General features: G+C 35.0%; 1 protein-coding gene across 6 annotated transcripts in view; it reads left to right on the plus strand.

Moving 5' to 3' along the window:
* Positions 1-19,222, plus strand: part of FAM120C (family with sequence similarity 120 member C) — a 113,239-nt gene that overhangs the window by 27,008 nt on the left and 67,009 nt on the right. For 4 of the 6 annotated variants that reach the window (XM_079123767.1, XM_079123766.1, XM_079123768.1 and 1 more), the window contains exons 2-6: positions 2,278-2,524; positions 3,774-3,856; positions 7,556-7,684; positions 18,295-18,394; positions 19,021-19,097. In XM_079123767.1, coding sequence (XP_078979893.1) covers positions 2,278-2,524; positions 3,774-3,856; positions 7,556-7,684; positions 18,295-18,394; positions 19,021-19,097 — 636 coding nt within the window. Of the gene's footprint in view, positions 1-2,277; positions 2,525-3,773; positions 3,857-7,555; positions 7,685-18,057; positions 18,089-18,294; positions 18,395-19,020; positions 19,098-19,222 lie in introns of those variants that run through there. The other 2 variants (XR_013761092.1, XR_013761091.1) reach the window with 2 other exon arrangements.

Raw genomic sequence — 19,222 nt, forward strand, 5'->3', positions numbered from 1 at the left:
ATATGTTTGGCTCACATTCAGCAAATTGTTTCAGCAGATCTGAGGTAAGGCCCAAGTTAGTATATTTGGAAAAGTTCTCCTGGTGATTGTGATTTACATTCCTAGTATCATAGAAACCACCAGATTAGTTAAAAATCATTACTGTTTGGCTTTCTGGAGTTGAAATCACTTGAATGGAACTGGGTACAGTGGCATATGCCTGAAATCCCAGTGACTCAGGAGGCAGTGGCAGAAGGATCTTAAGTTCAAGGACAGCCTCAGCAACTTATCAAGACCCTAAGCAACTTAGCGCGACCCTGTCTCAAAATAAAAAATAAAACGGACTGTGGAAATAACTCAGTGGTAAAGTGTCCCTGAGTTCAGTCCCCAGTAGAGAAAAGAAATTACTTGGATGGTAGCATAATCAGCATCAGACCAGCTAAAGATTAGGTGTTATAGTGAACAGAACATGGATTTTCATGTTAGTCTGACACAGATCACTGCTTCCCAGTTCTGAAAATAGCACCTAACTTCTCTCAACCTCAGTTTCTTCATCTGTAAAATATGATTTTATGATGCCTGTGATCAGGTTGGGATAATAAGTGAGAACATATCACACTACACTGTGCCTGGTAACGGATGCTTTTATGAGTGATAAACTGGAAGAAACTATCACCAGGGACAGCATAAAACTATACTTGTACCCTTACACATCTGGAGTTAATCATAACTCTAGGTATGCTGAACTACTTGGTGGTTCCTTAATCTAAACATAAAATAATACAGACCTTGCTTCACTATCTGCTTATATCCCTTTATGCGACCTAATGTGGAGCATTATTGTCAACATGACTAAACTCTTTCCATAGCAAGAGTTTAATGCATTGAAATTTCTCTTAGACTCCAGAAAACTATAATTCCTTTACAACTTAAATGAAAAGCAAGTAAATTGAGTTTAACAAAATTATCAAGGCCCATAGGGTCTTGAGCTGACATCTAGGATTTGCTCCTTCTAATTCTGTTCCATTGGAAATAATTTAAAATAGGGGGCTAATAATAGTAATTATGACTTCATAAGGTTATTGTGAATATTAAACAAGTTAATGCATGTTCAGTATTTGCAACATTGCTTTATACATATTCACTGTCTGTTAGCCATTATCATCAGCATTACCATGCACCAGGTCTTATGTGGGAGCCAGAAATAAAAACTCTGTAGTCAAGGAACTTGGAGAAGCCAATATATAGGTAACCTTAGTATGTTTCAAGTGCAGCAGTAGAGGCACATACAGGAAGAGTACTTAACAGTCTATCACTGTTTCATAAAAAATAGTTCTCTCAGCCAGTGATGGTGGTGCACACCTGTAATCCCAGCAACTCGGGAGGCTGAAGCAGGAAGATCACAAGATTGAGGCTAGCCTCAGCAACTTAGCAAGGCCTGAAGCAAACTTAGTGAGACCCTGTCTAAAAATTTAAAAATAAATAAATAAAAAGGCTGGGGACTTAGCTTGGTGGTTAAGTACCCCTGGGTTCAATTCCTAGTACCAAACAAAGCAAACAAATAAAACAACCAAAATGCTCTCCAGGAAGGTACCTGGTACAATGGAAAATGTATGTGTACTGGAGTCAGATTAGCTTGTGTTTGACTTGTTCACCACTCGTTATTGCAACTCTGGGGACAGCCAAACTCTTACAGCCCTATTTTCCCCATTTCTAAAATGGGATGAAGTTTCTGACACTTCCTGTTGGAAGTACCCTGTGTAGGTGCGCTGCAGTATTAGGTGCTTCTAAAATAAAAAGCATGAACTTTTAAAAAGAGTTAGATGAATGTAGGTTTTCATTTCTATATCCATTCTGAGTTTTTTCATCAATATGTACCTTGTCATGGCTGTTCTGATAAGACAATGTAGGTAGAGTATGCATAGCACATAGTAGATTGTGAGCAATAAATAATGGTTTTATTATTTTTCTCACAAAGGTCTCCTCTGTTATTGTTTGACACTTATGTGATATATACCATGATAATTTTAGCCTTCTGATTTTGAAACATCTTAGACCGAGATTCATAAAAGGAGTAAAAACTGGGCATTTGAGTGAACACATGTACAATTCTGTCTTTGTTTACAGAAATAATCAAGTTCTAGGCTGAGAGAATACTTTGGTTTTGTTTTTGCTCTTTTAAAATATATTCTGTGCAACCAAATGTAATCTTAAATTTCATCAAATTATAAAATTTTCCTGACTTCTAACAGTGCAGATCAGTTTTTGTGGCATGACATGTTTTTTTCTCTCCTCTAGGTCTTTCAGAGCCTTGAAGACCACCATTTGGAAGTGGTGGCTTTTTTCAGGGAAAATGGCTTCCATGGCCTTCTTGCCCATGACTCCGAGTATGCTCTCTACAATATTCCCTCTTACTACAGTTCCCATGCTCTGAAACTGAGCTGGAATGGGAAGAACCTCACTACCAACCAGTTTCTGATGCAGGAGGTAGCCAAGCAGCTGGGCCTGAAGCGGATGAATTTTCCCATATTTGCTGCACTGCTAGGTATGTAGTCCAAATGAAAAAGTCCAAGTAAATTTTCCTCTTCCATTGTTAAGGATGAAGACTAGAGTGATTTAGCCTATCATCATTAGATTCATCTTTTTAAAAATTCTCATGCCAAACATCATGCTGTGAAAAACGCAGTGGATGCTTGGGCTTCTTTGTAGGCCACCCTAAAACTCAGAATGTTTGACTCATGGATTGTTGTAGGATACTCCAAAAAATTATTTGTATTCTTGTAAAACTTACTATCTTTTTACATTTTATAACTGTTTTATGCTAAGTATTTCACTTATCATAGTTATTTTGGTTCCTCACTCAGATAATTAGCATTTCTTCCCCAGTGTCTAAATTTAGGCCAGGAACACAAATTATGGATTATATTTTTCTTTTTTTTCATTTCTTTTGTACTAATATTTTATTATGAAAATCTCCATAATACAGCAAAATTTAAAGAATTTTACAGTGAAAACTGTATATCTACCACCTGTATTCTGCCATTAACATTTCACTATACTTGTTTTATCATATATTTATCCATTCCTATAACTCTCTATTATACTATCTTTTAAAGATGTATTTTAAAGTAAATTCTGGGGAGTTGGTTATGTTTTGAATTGGTTTTCCAAATAACTACAGCATGAAGGTTAGTATATTGTCTTAGGTGTGATTACTGCTGTATAATTCCAAAGGATATGAGTTTGGGTAGCCTAATAGTTATCAGCACAGGTTTTGGAATTTGACCTTATACAAATCACTGAAGTCACACTTTACCAGTTTCAGTTTACTTATCTGTGAAATGGGAATAATACCTCATAGTATTATTGATGAGGTTAAATGAAATGAGATATAATATGCTCAATATTTATTAGGCAGTCATTAATTTGGTTGCTGCTATTATAAAGGCAGCTTAACTAGGTGATAGATAATAGCATGGACTTTGGAATCAGGTAGTCCTAGCTTTTCATCCTGGTATGTACATAACTAGGACCAAGTCACCAAAATTGTCTGAATCTCAGTTTCTTTATCTGTAAAATTGGAGTAATACTATCATGCATGGATATTATACAAATGCTACATATAAAGCACATGATATGTAGTAGGTAATCAGCATATTGCTATTGTAATTATTACATTAAGAACACTGGCCTATGTGATTTATTTAGTCATTTTCTCTCCCAGAATCTTCTTCATGGCCTGGGGATTCTAAGAAACCTTTGTATAGTCAATAAATGACAAATGTACTTTATAGGTAACCACATTCTCCCAGATGAGGACTTGGCTGCTTTTCACTGGAGCCTCTTGGGACCAGAACATCCTCTTGCTTCCCTTAAGGTAATGTGTTCCATTTCTTGCCTGTGCAAATAGACTGGTATCAAGTTTTGGAGTTTGATGAAATAATTGTCTTTCATTAAATTCAAAACATTTAAGATATAGATCAATTAGTTGTAATAATGCCCTTAATATCTTAAGAATTCATACATATCTATAAAGAAAAATAGTAGTAAAATAATGAACAAAGGACTGATACAGAAAATTCATCAAAGAGGAAATATAGTGACCAATAATATGACTAGATGCTCAACATCTGTAGTGGCCAGGCATGTAAATTAGATGAGCAGTACGATATTTTTTGTTAACAGTGGGGCAAATATTGAAAAATTATTCTATCAAGGCTGTGGTGAGACTGATGCCCACCTACACTTCTGGTGGTGGTGTAAGTTGGCAATTGTATTGTATTTCCCTCTCTCTCACTTTCCTAGCTGACTGTTTTATATCATCTCTTTCCTCCAGCCTCAAATACTTCTTTATTTTCTCATTCTCAGTATATAATTTCACTTCCTTTTCACTGAGAAAATGGAAGCAATAGGAAGAGAACCTTCCATAAGCTCCCAAATGCCCTTTACCTCACCTGCATGTATCTATGTGTCCATGTGCTCCTTTTAGCTGTGAATGACCTGTCTATGCTCCTTTCAAAAGCCAACCCCTCCACTTACACTAGATTCTATCACCTCTTGCCAATTTTAGGGCATTGGTACAGCAATTCTTCTCTTTCTCCACATCATCTATTTTTCTCTCTTCATTGGTTTTTCCCATCAGATGAATAAATACACATCCATCTTAAAAGATAAAACAAGTTGGGCATGGTGGCACATGCCTGTAATCCCAGCAGCTCAGATGGCTGAGGCAGGAGAATCGGAAATTCAAAGCCAGACTCAACAACTTAGTGAGGCCCTAAGCAACTTAATAGACCCTGTCTTAAAATAAAAAATGGTTGAGGATGTAGTTCAGTTGTAAAGCACTGCTGGGTTCAATCCCTGGCACCAAAAAATAAAAATAACCCACTGACCTCACTCCCAACACCCAAGCTGCTGCATACTTCTTCTCATATCAAAGTATTCTAAAGAGATGTCTGTACTTAAGCTGGTTACTATCCTCCTCCCCTGTTCTCTATTCAATCTGATTTGCTGTAATTACCCTTTGACCTTGTCAGTAACCTCCAAGTTAATAAACCCAGTGGCCAGCTCTCTCTTTTCATCTTCCTTGAATAGTTGGCAGCATTTGACATGTTGCTCATTCTTCATTTGTCTATAAGGAAACCACTCTTTTCAGATTTCCTTCCTATCTTACTGCTGCATCTCAGTATCCTTTTCTGTTCTCTTATCTTCAAAATATGAAGTGTCCCAGAGTTCTGTCCTGGTTTTCTTCCCTTCTGTCTACACACTGATTGATTTTATCCAGTCTCATGACTTTATGATCATCTGCTCATTGATGACTCCTAAGATTATGTCTCCAGTTCTTCCTTCTTTCTCAAATTCCAGACCTAGATTTAGTTGGCTACTAAGCATCTTCATTTACATATCTAAATGGGCATTGTTCTTTTTTCCCCCTATTATTGGGAATGGAATTAAGGGGTGCTCTACCACTGAGCTACACCCCTGAATTTTTCTATTTTTTTGTTTTGAGACAGGGTTTTTTGATTACTTGATGAGACAGACCTTGAACTTGCAGTCCTTCTGCCTCAGCCTCTCTGAGTCTCTGGGATTACAGATGCACCATTATTATTTCTTGCCTGGATTATTGCAATAGCTTACTAACAGTTGATCCTTTGCTTATACTTTCTTCCCATTCCAATCTGTTTTCAGTGTACCAATCCTTACCACATCTTATAAACCCCTGTACTCTCTGGCCCCCGTTATAACTCTAATCTCATCTTTCTTTTTTTTTCTTTTCACTGTTAGAACTGTTGCACTTAACATCTCTTTTACTTAGAATGCCTTTTACTCTCACATAGCCATTTCCTTACTCGTAGAGATTTCTCAAATGTCATTTTCTCAATGAGGTCTTTCCTGATCATCCTATTTAAAATTTTATGCACACACCCATTTCAAATTTTATGTGCACACACACATTTGCACCTGCACACATACGTTTGAATTCCCAGTTCCTTCTCTATTTACTTTTTTATAGCTTTTATCTACATCTACCACACTATATATTTTACTTAGTTATTAGTTTTGTTTCACTCCCCTCACCACATCCCAACACACCCACAGTAGAATTTAAGCTCCCATGTGGGCAGAAATTTTTCTTTCTTGTTCACGGCTATGTCCCTGGTACTTAGGACAGTGTCTGGCATATAGTATGCAATAAATATTTTTTAAAGGAAAAAATGGTACATCATTTTTGCAAAACAGTTTTTATCACAAGCATTTATGAACTTTAACTCATAATTACAATTTGAATAAGCTTATAATTAATTGGAAAGTGGGCAATAAGTCACACCCACATTTCATCAGAGCATCAAAAACTTCTTTAAAACATTTTTAAGTATGAAGTCTGTTGTGGTGGCACATGCCTGTAATCATAACTGCTCCAGACACTGAGGCAGGAATATTGCAAGTTCAAGGCCAGCCTGTACGATTTAGTGAGACCCATCTCAAAATGAAAGTTTAAAAAGAGGCTGGGGAGGCTGAGCTTAGTGGCACACAACTGTAATTCCAGCAACTACGGAAGCTGAGTCAGGAGAATCACAAGTTTGAAATTCAGAAACTTAGCAAGGCCCTAAACAACGTAGCAAGGCCCCTGTCTTAAAATAAAAAAAGTAAAAAGGGCTGGGGATGTGGCTCAACGACTAAAAGCCCCTAGGTTCTATCACTGATACCAAAAATTTAAAAAATAAAAAGGGCTTGGGGGTGTAGCTTAGAGGTTGAACTGTTATCTGTCATGTGTGAGACCCTGTATTCCATCCCAGGTACTGAAAAATTAAATAAATAAATAAAGATTTTTCAATATTGCTGAGTTTGCTCTTGTTGTTGCTAATGTATTTTAAAGCAAAATGCAGTACCTTAAGTTATTTCAATCCCACATAAGCCCACTGCCATTATCACTAACAAACAATGCTAATTTCTTGGTATCTTCTTAACATGTAGTCCATTTTCAGGTTTTCCTGATAATCTCAAAAGGGCATTTTTGTGACTAATTCAATCAGATCCAAAGGTGGTCCACACATTACATTATTAAAAGTAATGATAATAACAAAAAGTTGGAAGTAGACAAAAGGTCTCATGAAGGAGAATTGTCTGATTATGGCGGTGTCATCAAACAGTTGTTATGTATGTAGTAGGATTATGAATGGTATGTTTTTATGTCTTTATAATTTTTAATCTTTTCCGGGTGCTCTATACTAAGGGGAAAAAACTTTTAAAAATAATTTATCTCAGGGGATTTAGTGAATTTCATATCTCATCCCCACATAACTTTTTCTCTTAGTGATCCATCTTCTCCTAATTTAAAAAAAAACATTTTGTGGCACTTGGAATTGAACTCAGGGAATATCTACCACTAAGTTACATCCTCAGCCCTTTTAAAATTTTGAGACAGGTTTTTGATTAATTGCTGAAGCTGCTGTCAAACTTGCAATCCTCCTGCCTCAGCCTCCCAAGTAGCTGGGATTACAGAGGTGCATCACTATGTCCATTTTAGTGATCCATCTTTAATGTTAGTGACCATTCTTTGTCTTGCCTTTTCTAGGTTCGAGCTCATCAACTGGTTCTTCCACCCTGTGATGTGGTGATCAAGGCTGTTTCTGAGTATGTAAGTTCTATCAAAGACCCTTCAAACCTGGATGTGGTTGGGAAGGATGTTTTCAAACAATCTCAGGTGAGCCAGCCTACTCTTTAATAAAGAATTAACAGTTGTTTTACCTTCTCCAGCAACACTTGCAAGTCTCCTGTTGTTTTCTGTGACACACAACTTCTCTTTGCTTGTCTTCTCCAATCTTACAGACCAGAGCCCTAAAAATTTCCTTTAAAATATTTTTAGACTTGGATTGAAAGGTTTCTTTTTCTTCCTATAGATGATTAAAGTGAAACAATCCCTCTGAAAATAAATAAGGGAATAAAGAAGGGAAACAATTCATTTAAAATATCATTACACAGTTACTTAAACAATTCACCTAAAATATCATTACTGAGTTGTTTCTGGGTAATGATATTTTAAGTGAATTGTTTAAGTTAATCTGACATATCTCCTTCTAATTAATTTTTTTCCAGTACTGGGGATCAAACCTAGGGCCTCGCATATACTAGGCAAATGCTCTACCACTGAGCTACATCCTCAGTCATTTTTTTTTGTATATTTTAGCATAAAGGAGATCTTGCTTAGTGGAGGTTTAAATAGGTAATGATAAAGACACTTAAAATGAGTCCACATAAGACGTGAATCAAAATTTCTTTGTTAATAATGGGAGAAAGGACTCAACTGGTATTTTATCCTAACAAAATTAAACTAAAACTTACGAAAATATGTTGGCTTTATTTTTAGCAAATTGATTATTGCTTTGTAATAACACCCAAGCCTATCCCAAATCCCTAGAAACCACTAATTAGTCTCTGTCATTGTAGCTTTGTCTTCTAGAGAATGTCATATGAATGGAATCATACAGTAGATAATCTTTTAAAAATGGTTTCTTTCATCCAATATAATCCTTAGTTGTTGCATGTTACACGTGTCAATAATTTGTTCCTTTTTATTGTTGAGTAATATTTGTTGTGTGGATATACCACATGTTTTTTATTCATTTACCTCTTAAAGGTTATTTAGGTTGATTATAATTTTTGGTGGTTATGAATAGAACAGCTATAAATACTTGTGTATAGGTTTTTGGGTAGATGTTAGTTTTCATTTCCCTAATGTACATATCTAGGAGTGGGATTTTTGTGTCATATGGTAAGCATATAGACCTTGCTAAACAGTTTCTAGTCACTGTTCCTTTTTTACCAGTACTTGGTCAGTTAATTTTTAAAATGCATTTTTTTTTCTTTACACCAGGGAGTGAGCTTAGGGGTGCTTAACCACTTAGCTACCTCCCTGCCCTTTTTATTATTTTTTTATTTTTGAGACAGGGTCTTGCTAATTTAGTTAGAGCCTTGCTAAGTTGCTGTGGCTTGCTTTGAACTTGTGATCCTCCTACCTAAGCCAGGTACCACACCTGGCTTACTTACTTATTATTGAACCCAGGTATGCTTAACCACTTAGCCACATACCTAGTCCTTTTTACTTTTTATTTTGAGATAAGGTCTAAGTTGCTGAGGCTGACTTTGTAAATTATGGGGATTATAGGTGTATGCCACCATGCCTGGCCATTTACTTATTTTGTAACTTATTTTTATTTTACCATAGTGGAAATAGAATCAGGGCCTCAAACATGCTAGGCTCATGTTTTATCACTGAGCCACACCCCTGGCCCTCATTACAGTTTTAATTTGCATTTCCCAAATAACTAATGATAAAAAAATTTTTTTCTTCTTTACTTGCCATCCATGTATCTTCTTTGGTGAATGGTCTGTTAACAAATAGTCTTTCACCCATTTTTTAAAAAGTATTTTTTAGTTGTCAATGGATCTTTTATTTAATTTTTTTATTTATATGCAGTGTGAGGACTGAACCCAGGGCCTCACACATGCCAGGCAAGTGCTCTACCACTGAGCCACATCTTCAGCCATTGCCCATTTTTAAAGTTCATTTGTTCGCTTAAATATTGTACTTTGAGAATTCCTTATATATTCTACATCTGAGTCCTTTGCCAGGAATCTGGTTTATAAGTATTTTCTACCAGGTTGTTTCTTAATTCTTTCATTAACATCTTTTGTAGAACAAAATTTTTAATTTTGGTCAGTTTTTATCTTTCATGGATAATGCTTTTGGTATCATGTCTAAGAACTTGTTGCCTAACTGCATGCATGATAATTTTTGTAAATCAAAGAGTTATGCATTTTACATTTAGAACAAATCATCAACTTATAGTTAATCTCTTTATAAAGTGTTAGGAGTTTTTGTTTGTTTTTGCATAGGGATATCTAGTTCTTTAAACAGAGTTTGTTTAAAAGACCATCTTTTCTCTGTTGAATTGCCTTTGCACTTTTGTCAAAAATAATTTGGTTAAATTGCATGGGTGTATTTCTGGATTCTCCTGTTCACTTGAACTATATGTCTATCCTTTTCCAGTAGCATACTGATTATTGTAACTTTATAGTAAGTCTTAAAATTGAGTAGTGATTTCTCCAATTTTATTCTTTTTCAATATTTTTTAAGTTTTTTTTGCTTTCCCAAATAAGTTTTAGAATAATTTTAGTTATATCTATAGGAAAGAAATCCTTCTGGGATTTTGATTGGAACTGTGTTAAATATATAGATGACTTTGGTTAGTCTTTGAATTCATGAATATGGTATACCTCTATTACTTGGTCATATTCAATTTCTTTCATCAACTGCAAGTTTTACACTTTTTAACATACAAGTCTGGTACATGGTTTTTAGTATTTATACTTATTTCCTATTTGAGGCATGTGTTGTCATGAATGTTGTTTTGTTCATTTCCATTTTTAATTGTTCAGAGATAATATATAGAAATTATTTTTGTGTGTTGATCTTATAAATTGTGACCTTTGTAAAGTCTCCTATTCTAGAAGTTTTTTTTTTTTTTTTACAGACTTCTTGGGATTTTCTCTGTAGGCGATCATATTGTCTGAAAACAGTTTTATTTTTTTCTAACCTGCATACCTTTATTTCTGTTAACTTACTGCATTATTTAAGATTTCCAAATGATGCTGAATAGAGAAATATTGCAAGTAGATATCATTTTCTTGTTCCTGATCTTTGGAGAAAGCAGTCAATCATCATTAAATGTGATTTTAACTGTAGGTTTTATAGATGCATGTTATCAAGTTGAGGAAGTTGTCTTCTATTCTTGTTTTGCAGAATGTATACTGTATTTTTCCAAATGCATTTTATCCATCCATTGATAAGATCATATTATTTTCTTCTTTAATCTATTAATATTTTGGATTGATTGTTGAATACTGCACCATCCTTGCATTCCCAGAACATGGTCTCGGTGTATTTTTCCCTTTTTTGGATAATAGTTTTTAATTTTGTTTATTTCAAAAGGATTTTGGTCTATAGATTTTGGTTTATTTGGTTTTTGTTTTAATTTTGTGCTCTCTTGGTCTGGTTTTGTTATCAGGGTAATGCCAGAGTCATGAGTTGACAAGTACTCCTCTGCAATTTTTGAATGAATCGTATAGAGTTGGTGTTATTTCTTCTTTGTTTGGCATGATTTATCAGTGATGTGTTAGGCATAGATTTCTTTGACCTTATCTTGTTTAGAATTTTTTTTTTTTTTTTTTTTTTTTGCGGTCCTGGGGATCAAACTCAGGGCCTTGTGCTTGCAAGGCAAGCACTCTACCAGCTGAGCTATCTCCCAGCCCTGCTGAGCTTCTTGAATCTCTAAATTTGCATTGCACTAAATGTGGTAAATTTTTAACTATTGTTTCTTCAAATATGTTTTCTGCTCACATTCTTTCTCTTTTCCTTCTGTATTATCTCCTAGATTTCTGATACTATGTTCTCTTTTCGGGGTGGCACTGGGAATTGAACTCAGGGGCACTTGACCAGAGAGCGACATTCCCTATCTTTTTGTATTTTATTTAGAAGCAGAATCTCACAGAGCTTAGCACCACGATTTTGCTGAGGCGGGCTTTGAACTCACAATCCTTCTGTCTCAGTCTCCCTAGCTGCTGGGACCACACGCCTGGCTATTCTCTCTCTTTCCCTCTTTTTTTTTTAAGAAATTATTTTTCTATTTTTATCATACTGGATAATATCTATTAATCTATGATCAGCTTCATTGACACTTTGCCATCCCTCTTTTGCTTTAGAATCCTTCCACCAAGTTTTTTTATTTAGTTATTGTAATTTTGAGTTGTATAATTTTCACTTGGTTATTTTCATATATTTTCTTTCCTTACTGAGACTTTGTTTCAAGTCTTCCTGTTAGTTCATACATTGCTGTAATGGCTTTGAAAGTGTCTTTGTCAGGCTGGGGAGATAGCTCAGCTGGTAGAGTGCTTGCCTCGCAAGCACAAGGTCCTGAGTTCAATCCCCAGTACCACAAAAAAAAAAAAAGTGTCTTTGTTAGGTAATAGCTAACTGTGTGTCATCTCAACATTGGTATCTGTCAATTCTCTTTTTTTCCATGAGAGTTAATATTTTCCTGGTTCTATTCATGTCAAGTAATTTTGGATTATATCTAAGAAAGTTTAAATATATGTTATGAGGCTATTGGTCTTTTTTCAGCATTATGGCATGTGTTGATAATTTTTGTTTTAGGAATCACTCAACCTATTTTGGTTCAGACCACTAGTTCTTTAGGCTTTTGTGAACTGTGCTTTCATTGTCAATGCGGTTTTCAAAGTTTTTGCAAACATCTGAATTACTCCTGTGTATATGCCATTTAGTGATTAGTCTGGATCTTGAGCCATCATCTATTAATTAATTCAGTTCTTAGAGTCTGGGTCTGCTATTTAGTCTGATTCATGCATGTGTATCTCAGGAGTGAGCCCAGTGCTTCATAAAAAACTTGTCATTTTGCTTTTAGTAATTCTCCCCCTCTGCATCTATTCAGGCTTCCTGGTTCATTGGGCCCACCCCCTTTTGGTCCTCTTGTCATAAAGTCAGGGCTTTAATCACGCAACTTTGTGATGTACTTTTTATGACTGTGTCTGTGACTGAGGCCAAGGAGCAGGAGGACCAAAAGAGTAAAGAAAACCATTCTTCTGATTAGAGAGGAAGGTTCTTATCATTCAGAGTTTTAGTTTCCTGCCACTTTCATTGCCACTGTTGTCATCAAAGTTTTGCTTTGGTCTGGAACAAAAGGCAAAAGAAAAAATAAAAAGGAAAACAGGGTATTCCTTTATACTCTGAATTTTTGGAGACCACGTTTTCACTCCATAGGCCAGAACTAGACTACAATTTGATTCTTTCTTTTTCAGTTTCATCCTTTTTTTTTTTTTTTTTTTTTGTACCAGAGAGCAAACCCCAGGGCACTTAGCCACTGAGCCACAACCAGTCCTTTTAATATCTTATTTTGAGATAGAATCTCACTAAGTTGCTTAGACTGGCTTTGAAGTTGTGATCCTCCTGTCTCATTTCTCCAGAGCCTCTAGGATTTACAGGTGTGCACCACCCACCCCTTCAGCCTGAACTAGTTTCTTATGGAGCTTTCTCTGTCCCCTTAAGTGAACACTTCTAGATTTCAGTGCGTATTATATATTTCAGTGTATATTATATATTTATTTATATATATTATATATATATATACACACACACACACACACACACACACACACACACACACACCCTGAGATTCTGGAGGAATAAGAAATGCTAAACACACCATTGGCTCAGTACTATTTTTGTCACCAGAGAGGGTCCAAGGAGGTCTTAAAGGAAGGAGAACCTCAGCTTGGAACCATTCAGGTTATTTTTTATCCTGTGGTGCTATGGATCAAACTCAGGGACTTGAGCATGCTGTCCTAGGCAAACACTCTACCATTGAGCTACACCCCAACCCCAAGCAAGTTCTTAACATTCATTACAAAAAAGGTCATCAGACATGTCTTTTTTTTTTTTTTTTTTTTTTTGCGGTGCTGGGGATTGAACCCAGGGACTTGTGCTTGCAATGCAAGCACTTTACCAACTGAGCTATCTCCTCAGCCCATTGGACGTATTCTTAAGCAAGACAAAGGTAAAGACTTTTTTAAGAACAGCAAAGAAATTCACACTCAGAAATATAGGTGACCCTTACCTCTCAGAAGATGAGTGACATGCCCACATTTGAGTGCTTTGCTGATGCATATGATTTTTGAGAGGGTGGGTTGGGATCACAAATAGGTGAACTGTTTTTAGATTTTGATAATTTGGAAAATGTTTACAAACTTTCTTAAGGATGAAATTTCATGACAACTAAGTCCCATAACAACCACTCTATACTTGGAGGTTAGAATGTTTCTCTTTGGTCACATAGCCTAGCCATTAATCATTTGTGGGCACATTGAGTAAGCACCTCAGGTGAATGACATTTTAATTACTAATATGTCTAATCTTTATAAGCATACATTAAATGTTCTATTTATCTTTAACTGAATGAACAAGTTCAACATAACTTGTCATGTTTTTAGTTCTCTCCATTTACTAAGGCTCTCTTCCCAGGATCTCATTGTAGTTTTCTGATCTCACTTTGAATTCTCATCTTCTTCCCCAGTCTGCCTTTAACTACTTACAGGTTTTAATAACTATCCTCAGTGGGAACAGAGTGAACTTTACTTATTCCATTTTATCTAATACTGAAATCTCTATGGATTTTTTTAAATGAAAAGAAAAAAATATGAGAGCTGGGGCTGTGTCTCAGTGGCATAGCCCTTGCCTGGCACATGCAAGGCACTGGGTTTGATCATCAACACCACATAAAAATAAATAAATAAAGATATTGTGTATATCTACAACTAAAAATACTTTTAAAAAAGAATAACATATGAGTACTTGACTTGGGGGACCTAAATTTTCTCAACAAAATTTGTGATAGCGAAATCTAATATGTTACCTTATATTTAACTCACTAGTACAATCATAACAAGGATTGTCTTATAGAAAGTATACTTGGACTTTTATCTTCCACAAGGTCTTATATTCTTTCTCTATTCAAATGACTCTCTTTTCAAATGCCTACTCACCATCATCTTTCATAATTTTCTTTCATTGTTGTTGAACGCTAATTGCACCTGATCCTCATTTGTCCATGCTTTATACCATGTGAAGAGTCCTCCATCATTTTCCTTGACTTTAGAAACATTCTCTTATGACAGATTTGCACATTTACTTTATTTGCATTTTCCTCTTAACTATTTGCATCAAACAGGAAGAAACTGACACAACAAAAATTGACCTTTTCAGTAGGGAGAAATGTTGTTAAATAGGGAATACTGTTAAAATAGAGAATAAATCTTATAAATGCTTAGTTTTATGGTAAATACTTTTAATGTTATGGTTTTTATATATCCTTGTGACTTCCTGCATTTTGGAAATATGATAATGATTATTTTTATAACAAAGACTCCTGTATAAACAAAAAACTACAAAATTTGAAAATAGAGACACATTTTCTAATTCTGCCCCAGTCTTCTTTATTTGCAATTTTGTTTTCTTTTTTGTGATAGAGCACCTGCTCCCTTGACCTACATTCCCACCACCCAATTCCCCTTTTTAAATTTTGAGACAGGGCCTCACTAAGTTGCCATGTTTTCAACCATTTTTTCATTGATGCTACATAATCTTCATAAAATTGTTTTGTTTTTGGAGTCCTGGGAATCAAACCCAGGTCTTGGCCCATGCTAGATCAGTGCTGGACCACTGAGCTATATTCCCATCCCATAAAATCAGAATTGAGGATAGCTTTTGTAAACAAACGTACATACTGTTTACTAGTACAGGTTGAGCATCCCTAATCCAAAATTCCAAAATCTGAAACTTTTATAGGACTGTCATTATGTCAAGTGTAAAATTCCACACCTGACCTCAGAGATACATTGAGTGAAATATTTCAGTAGATTGGGTCCTAAATCTCTACTGATTAGCATTGAATAATATACAAGACATATTGTTAAATGCAAAAAGCAGGTGATAACCATGTGGTAATATGGTTCCATTTGTAAGAAAAAAACAAAAACCACATTGGTATCCATATATGTGTGTGTAAACATAGCAGTATTCATGAAAGAACATCTACCAAAGAGGTCACTTCTTAGGAAAAGAGTAGATTCAGAGGGAGAGATGTTAAGGGAGACTTGTACACTTTGTGGTTTTTAGAAGATTGTTTTCTATTATGCGTATTACTAAATATAATAAGATTATGAATAGACTAATGAAATGTTGATAGTATACTGTTATTTAACCATTTAGATACCATTCTGATAGTCATTAATTTGTGAACATTCTCTAGATTTGAAACCCTTTTTAAGTCACATATCAAATTCAGATTTTTATTAGTACTTTATAGTTATATATAATTGTGGGGTTTATTTTGACATATTTGTAAATGCATATAACCTAATTTGCTTCATTTCAATCTCCAGTATTGTGCCTTACCTCTCCATCTCCCTCCCCTATCCCCTTCCTCTATCCTATTGGTCTTTCTTCTATTAATTTATTTTTAACTGGCTTTTGAGAAACCAGTGAATTTCTTTCTGTTAGTCTGTAGGACCCCAGGATCTCAATTCCTGTGTTTATGTGCATATATACATGCAAATAAAAGCCCTGGAATGTTTAAAGATTCTGGATGTTAATACTGATAATCTCTGAGAGATAACATTATAAATGTTAAAAATATTTCTTTTTTGTTATTTGTTATAGCTAGTAAATAAGTAGATAGGGGTTTTTGGTAGAAAATACTCAACTCTGGAACTGTATGGTGAACTTGATGTTCTCATACAATAATGATGGAAGTATAACTTGAGACATCTGTTTTGGAAAGAGATTTAGTATCAGGTGTCAGACATCTGAAAATGATCATGATTATACCCTTTGACCTAGTAATTAAACTTCTGAGAATGCACTGTGAAGTAACCCAAGAAACTTATATAAAAATATGTTTATGAGAACATTATTTTTAATTAGAAATTGCCTTTAGTATCTTATATTGCATTTGGTAAAATATTATGAAGATCTTAAAAATATCTCCAGGAAGAAATCTTGATAAATCTAAGAACTCATTCTCTGCCCTTTCCCTGCAAAGATAAATAGTAATTTTTGATTTTTCTTTTTTTGTGGTGCTGGGGATCAAACCCAAGTTTTGGTACATGGTAGGCAAGTATTCTACCACTGAGCTATAACCTTAACCCAGAATTTTTAATTTATATTGCTAAAGATTGTTTTTCCCTCTATCTGACTTTCATGTATATGTTTTTATTTCTCTCTTTTCATTCAGTATATTATCTTTGAGCCTATTGTGTATATCAGTAATTTCCTGTTTTATTCCTGTATAGTATTCCATTGCGTATCTATACAACAAATTATCCATTTTTCTATTGATGTACATTTGAGTTGTTTCTGGTTTGGAACTATTGTGAATAAAACTCTTGTAAACATTTTTGTGCATATCTTTTTGAGGATGTTTGCACTCTTTTCTCGTGGGTAAACACTTAGGAGTAGGATTGCTTATTATGGCACACACCTATAATCCTCAAGAGGATTACAAGTTAAGAGGCCAGCCTGTGCAACTTAGCAAGCCCCTTTCTTAAAGTTAAAACATAAAAAGAGCCAGACATGGTAGCACACACCTGTAATCCCTGCAGCTTGGGAGGCTGAGGCAGGAGGATCAAGAGTTCAAAGCCAACCTCACCAAAAGCGAGGCACTAAGCAACTCCATGAGACCCTGTCTCTAACTAAAATGCAAAATAGGGCTGGGGACGTAGCTCAGTGGTTGAGTGCCCGAGTTCAATCCCCAGTTCCTAAAAAATAAAAAAGAGCTAGAGATATAACTCAGTGGTAGAGTGCCACTGGGTTTTATCCCCAGTAGTGAAAAAAAAGTTGTAGGATTACTGTACCATATGGTAAATGTATGTCTTATTTTATAAGAAACTGTCAGCTATTTTCCACACTATACCAATATACATTCCCACTAGCAATGTGTTCAAGTTCCAGTTATTCCCTATACTTGCCAGGGTTTAATATCACTAATCTTTAATTTTAGTCTTTCTGTTAGATAAATAATATCATCACATTGTGGGTTTATGTATGTCTAAGTGCTCTTACTTTTAATGTTCATACCTTTTGAACCAATATCATTTTAAGAATATTTTCTTAAGGTATAATCTGAAATCCAGAAAAAAATGTATATGGACAATATATACTCTTGCTATGTAGCTTAAAATAGCCAAATATGAGAAATAAGCTAAATGTGAGATATATGCAAGTGGTTATAAAATTTTATGATAAATTCATAATAATAAAATATTCAACCATTCGATATTATTTAGATAAATTAGTATAATAAAAACAAAATTATAGAGTATGTATATTATAATGGCATATACTGCAACAAAATTTTTTAAAAAATAATGTAAGGAAACACATTGAAGTATTGTTAGTTGGTTATACGATGTGATTCCCCACCCCATTCTTATGTATGTTTCCTACAGATCATGTGATCATTTTAGAATAGCATGAAATGTAAGTAAACTTTTTAAAAATTTCCAGATTTTGTGTTCCATAATGATTTCTCTCTCTCTAATCTTTCCTGCAAAGTGGAAATTTGTTTTCTTGGGTTTCTCTAAATATTCGATTTCTGCTATTATTTTGACTCCCAAATTATAAGTTATATGAAAAAGACTCTCTTATCATTTCTTTTTCTGAAAATCTCACATGCCAACAACCAGTCCAGGACAGAAGATAAAATAGAGCGATTCAAGAAAGCAGTTGAATACTATTCAGTCACAACCAAACTCTCTTCGCTGCCAGTGGGTCCCTCCTTTCTAGGTAAGGTTTCCATCTGACCCTAGGCTGCTCTGTTCATAGGGGAAACTGTTGGTACATCACAGGAACTCCAGGGTCAGAATGGAATCACTTGTTTGTGGTTGGGCCTTCCTAGAAGTCATTGCTATTTGGAAGGCATTTTACTTTAGATTTTCATGTAAAACAGTAAAGCCCTGTCATGGCAAATTTATAGATGAGGAACAAAGTTAATTGCTTAGTATGGACTGCTTCTAGTGCTAACCCACATTCTGTCCTGTTATATATAAAAAAAGCCCTATCTTTGGCCTGAGTTTGAATTTTACTTACCACATATGTGACCTTGGCAAGTCACATTTGTATGAAATATAGTTCATGACACCTACTCTATAGGGTTGTTGTCATATGAAATTATTTATGTAAGATTGTTGGCATGACACATAGTAGCTGTTCAATTAACTAACTTTTTTGTGGTGTTGGGGATCAAACCCAGGGCTTCATGCATGCTAGGCAATGGCTTTATCACTGAACCATATCTCCAGCCCATACCTTATTTATTAATATTATTTTTTCATGTGGTGATGGGTTGGCAGAATATAACATTGTAAAATTATTAGGACTGATTGAAATGTAGCTCTTTCTCTTGGCTTCAGGCTTTCGAAATAATCGTCTTGGAAATCCTCCCCTTCCACGAAATCAAATGGGCACAATTTCTGCTGGAAAGCCAATGGTAAGCATCCTTTAAGAGGCCTAAGACCTTTTGTTAGCATTGGACTCACATTGCCTCCTGGTTTTTATTATCTGAGTTGTGGAAATGGGCGTTTCAGTGTTAGCAGAATGTCAAGTTATATATAT

Source organism: Sciurus vulgaris (genome assembly GCF_902686455.1).
Source record: "Sciurus vulgaris genome assembly, chromosome: X".
Taxonomy (NCBI): Eukaryota; Metazoa; Chordata; class Mammalia; order Rodentia; family Sciuridae; genus Sciurus; species Sciurus vulgaris.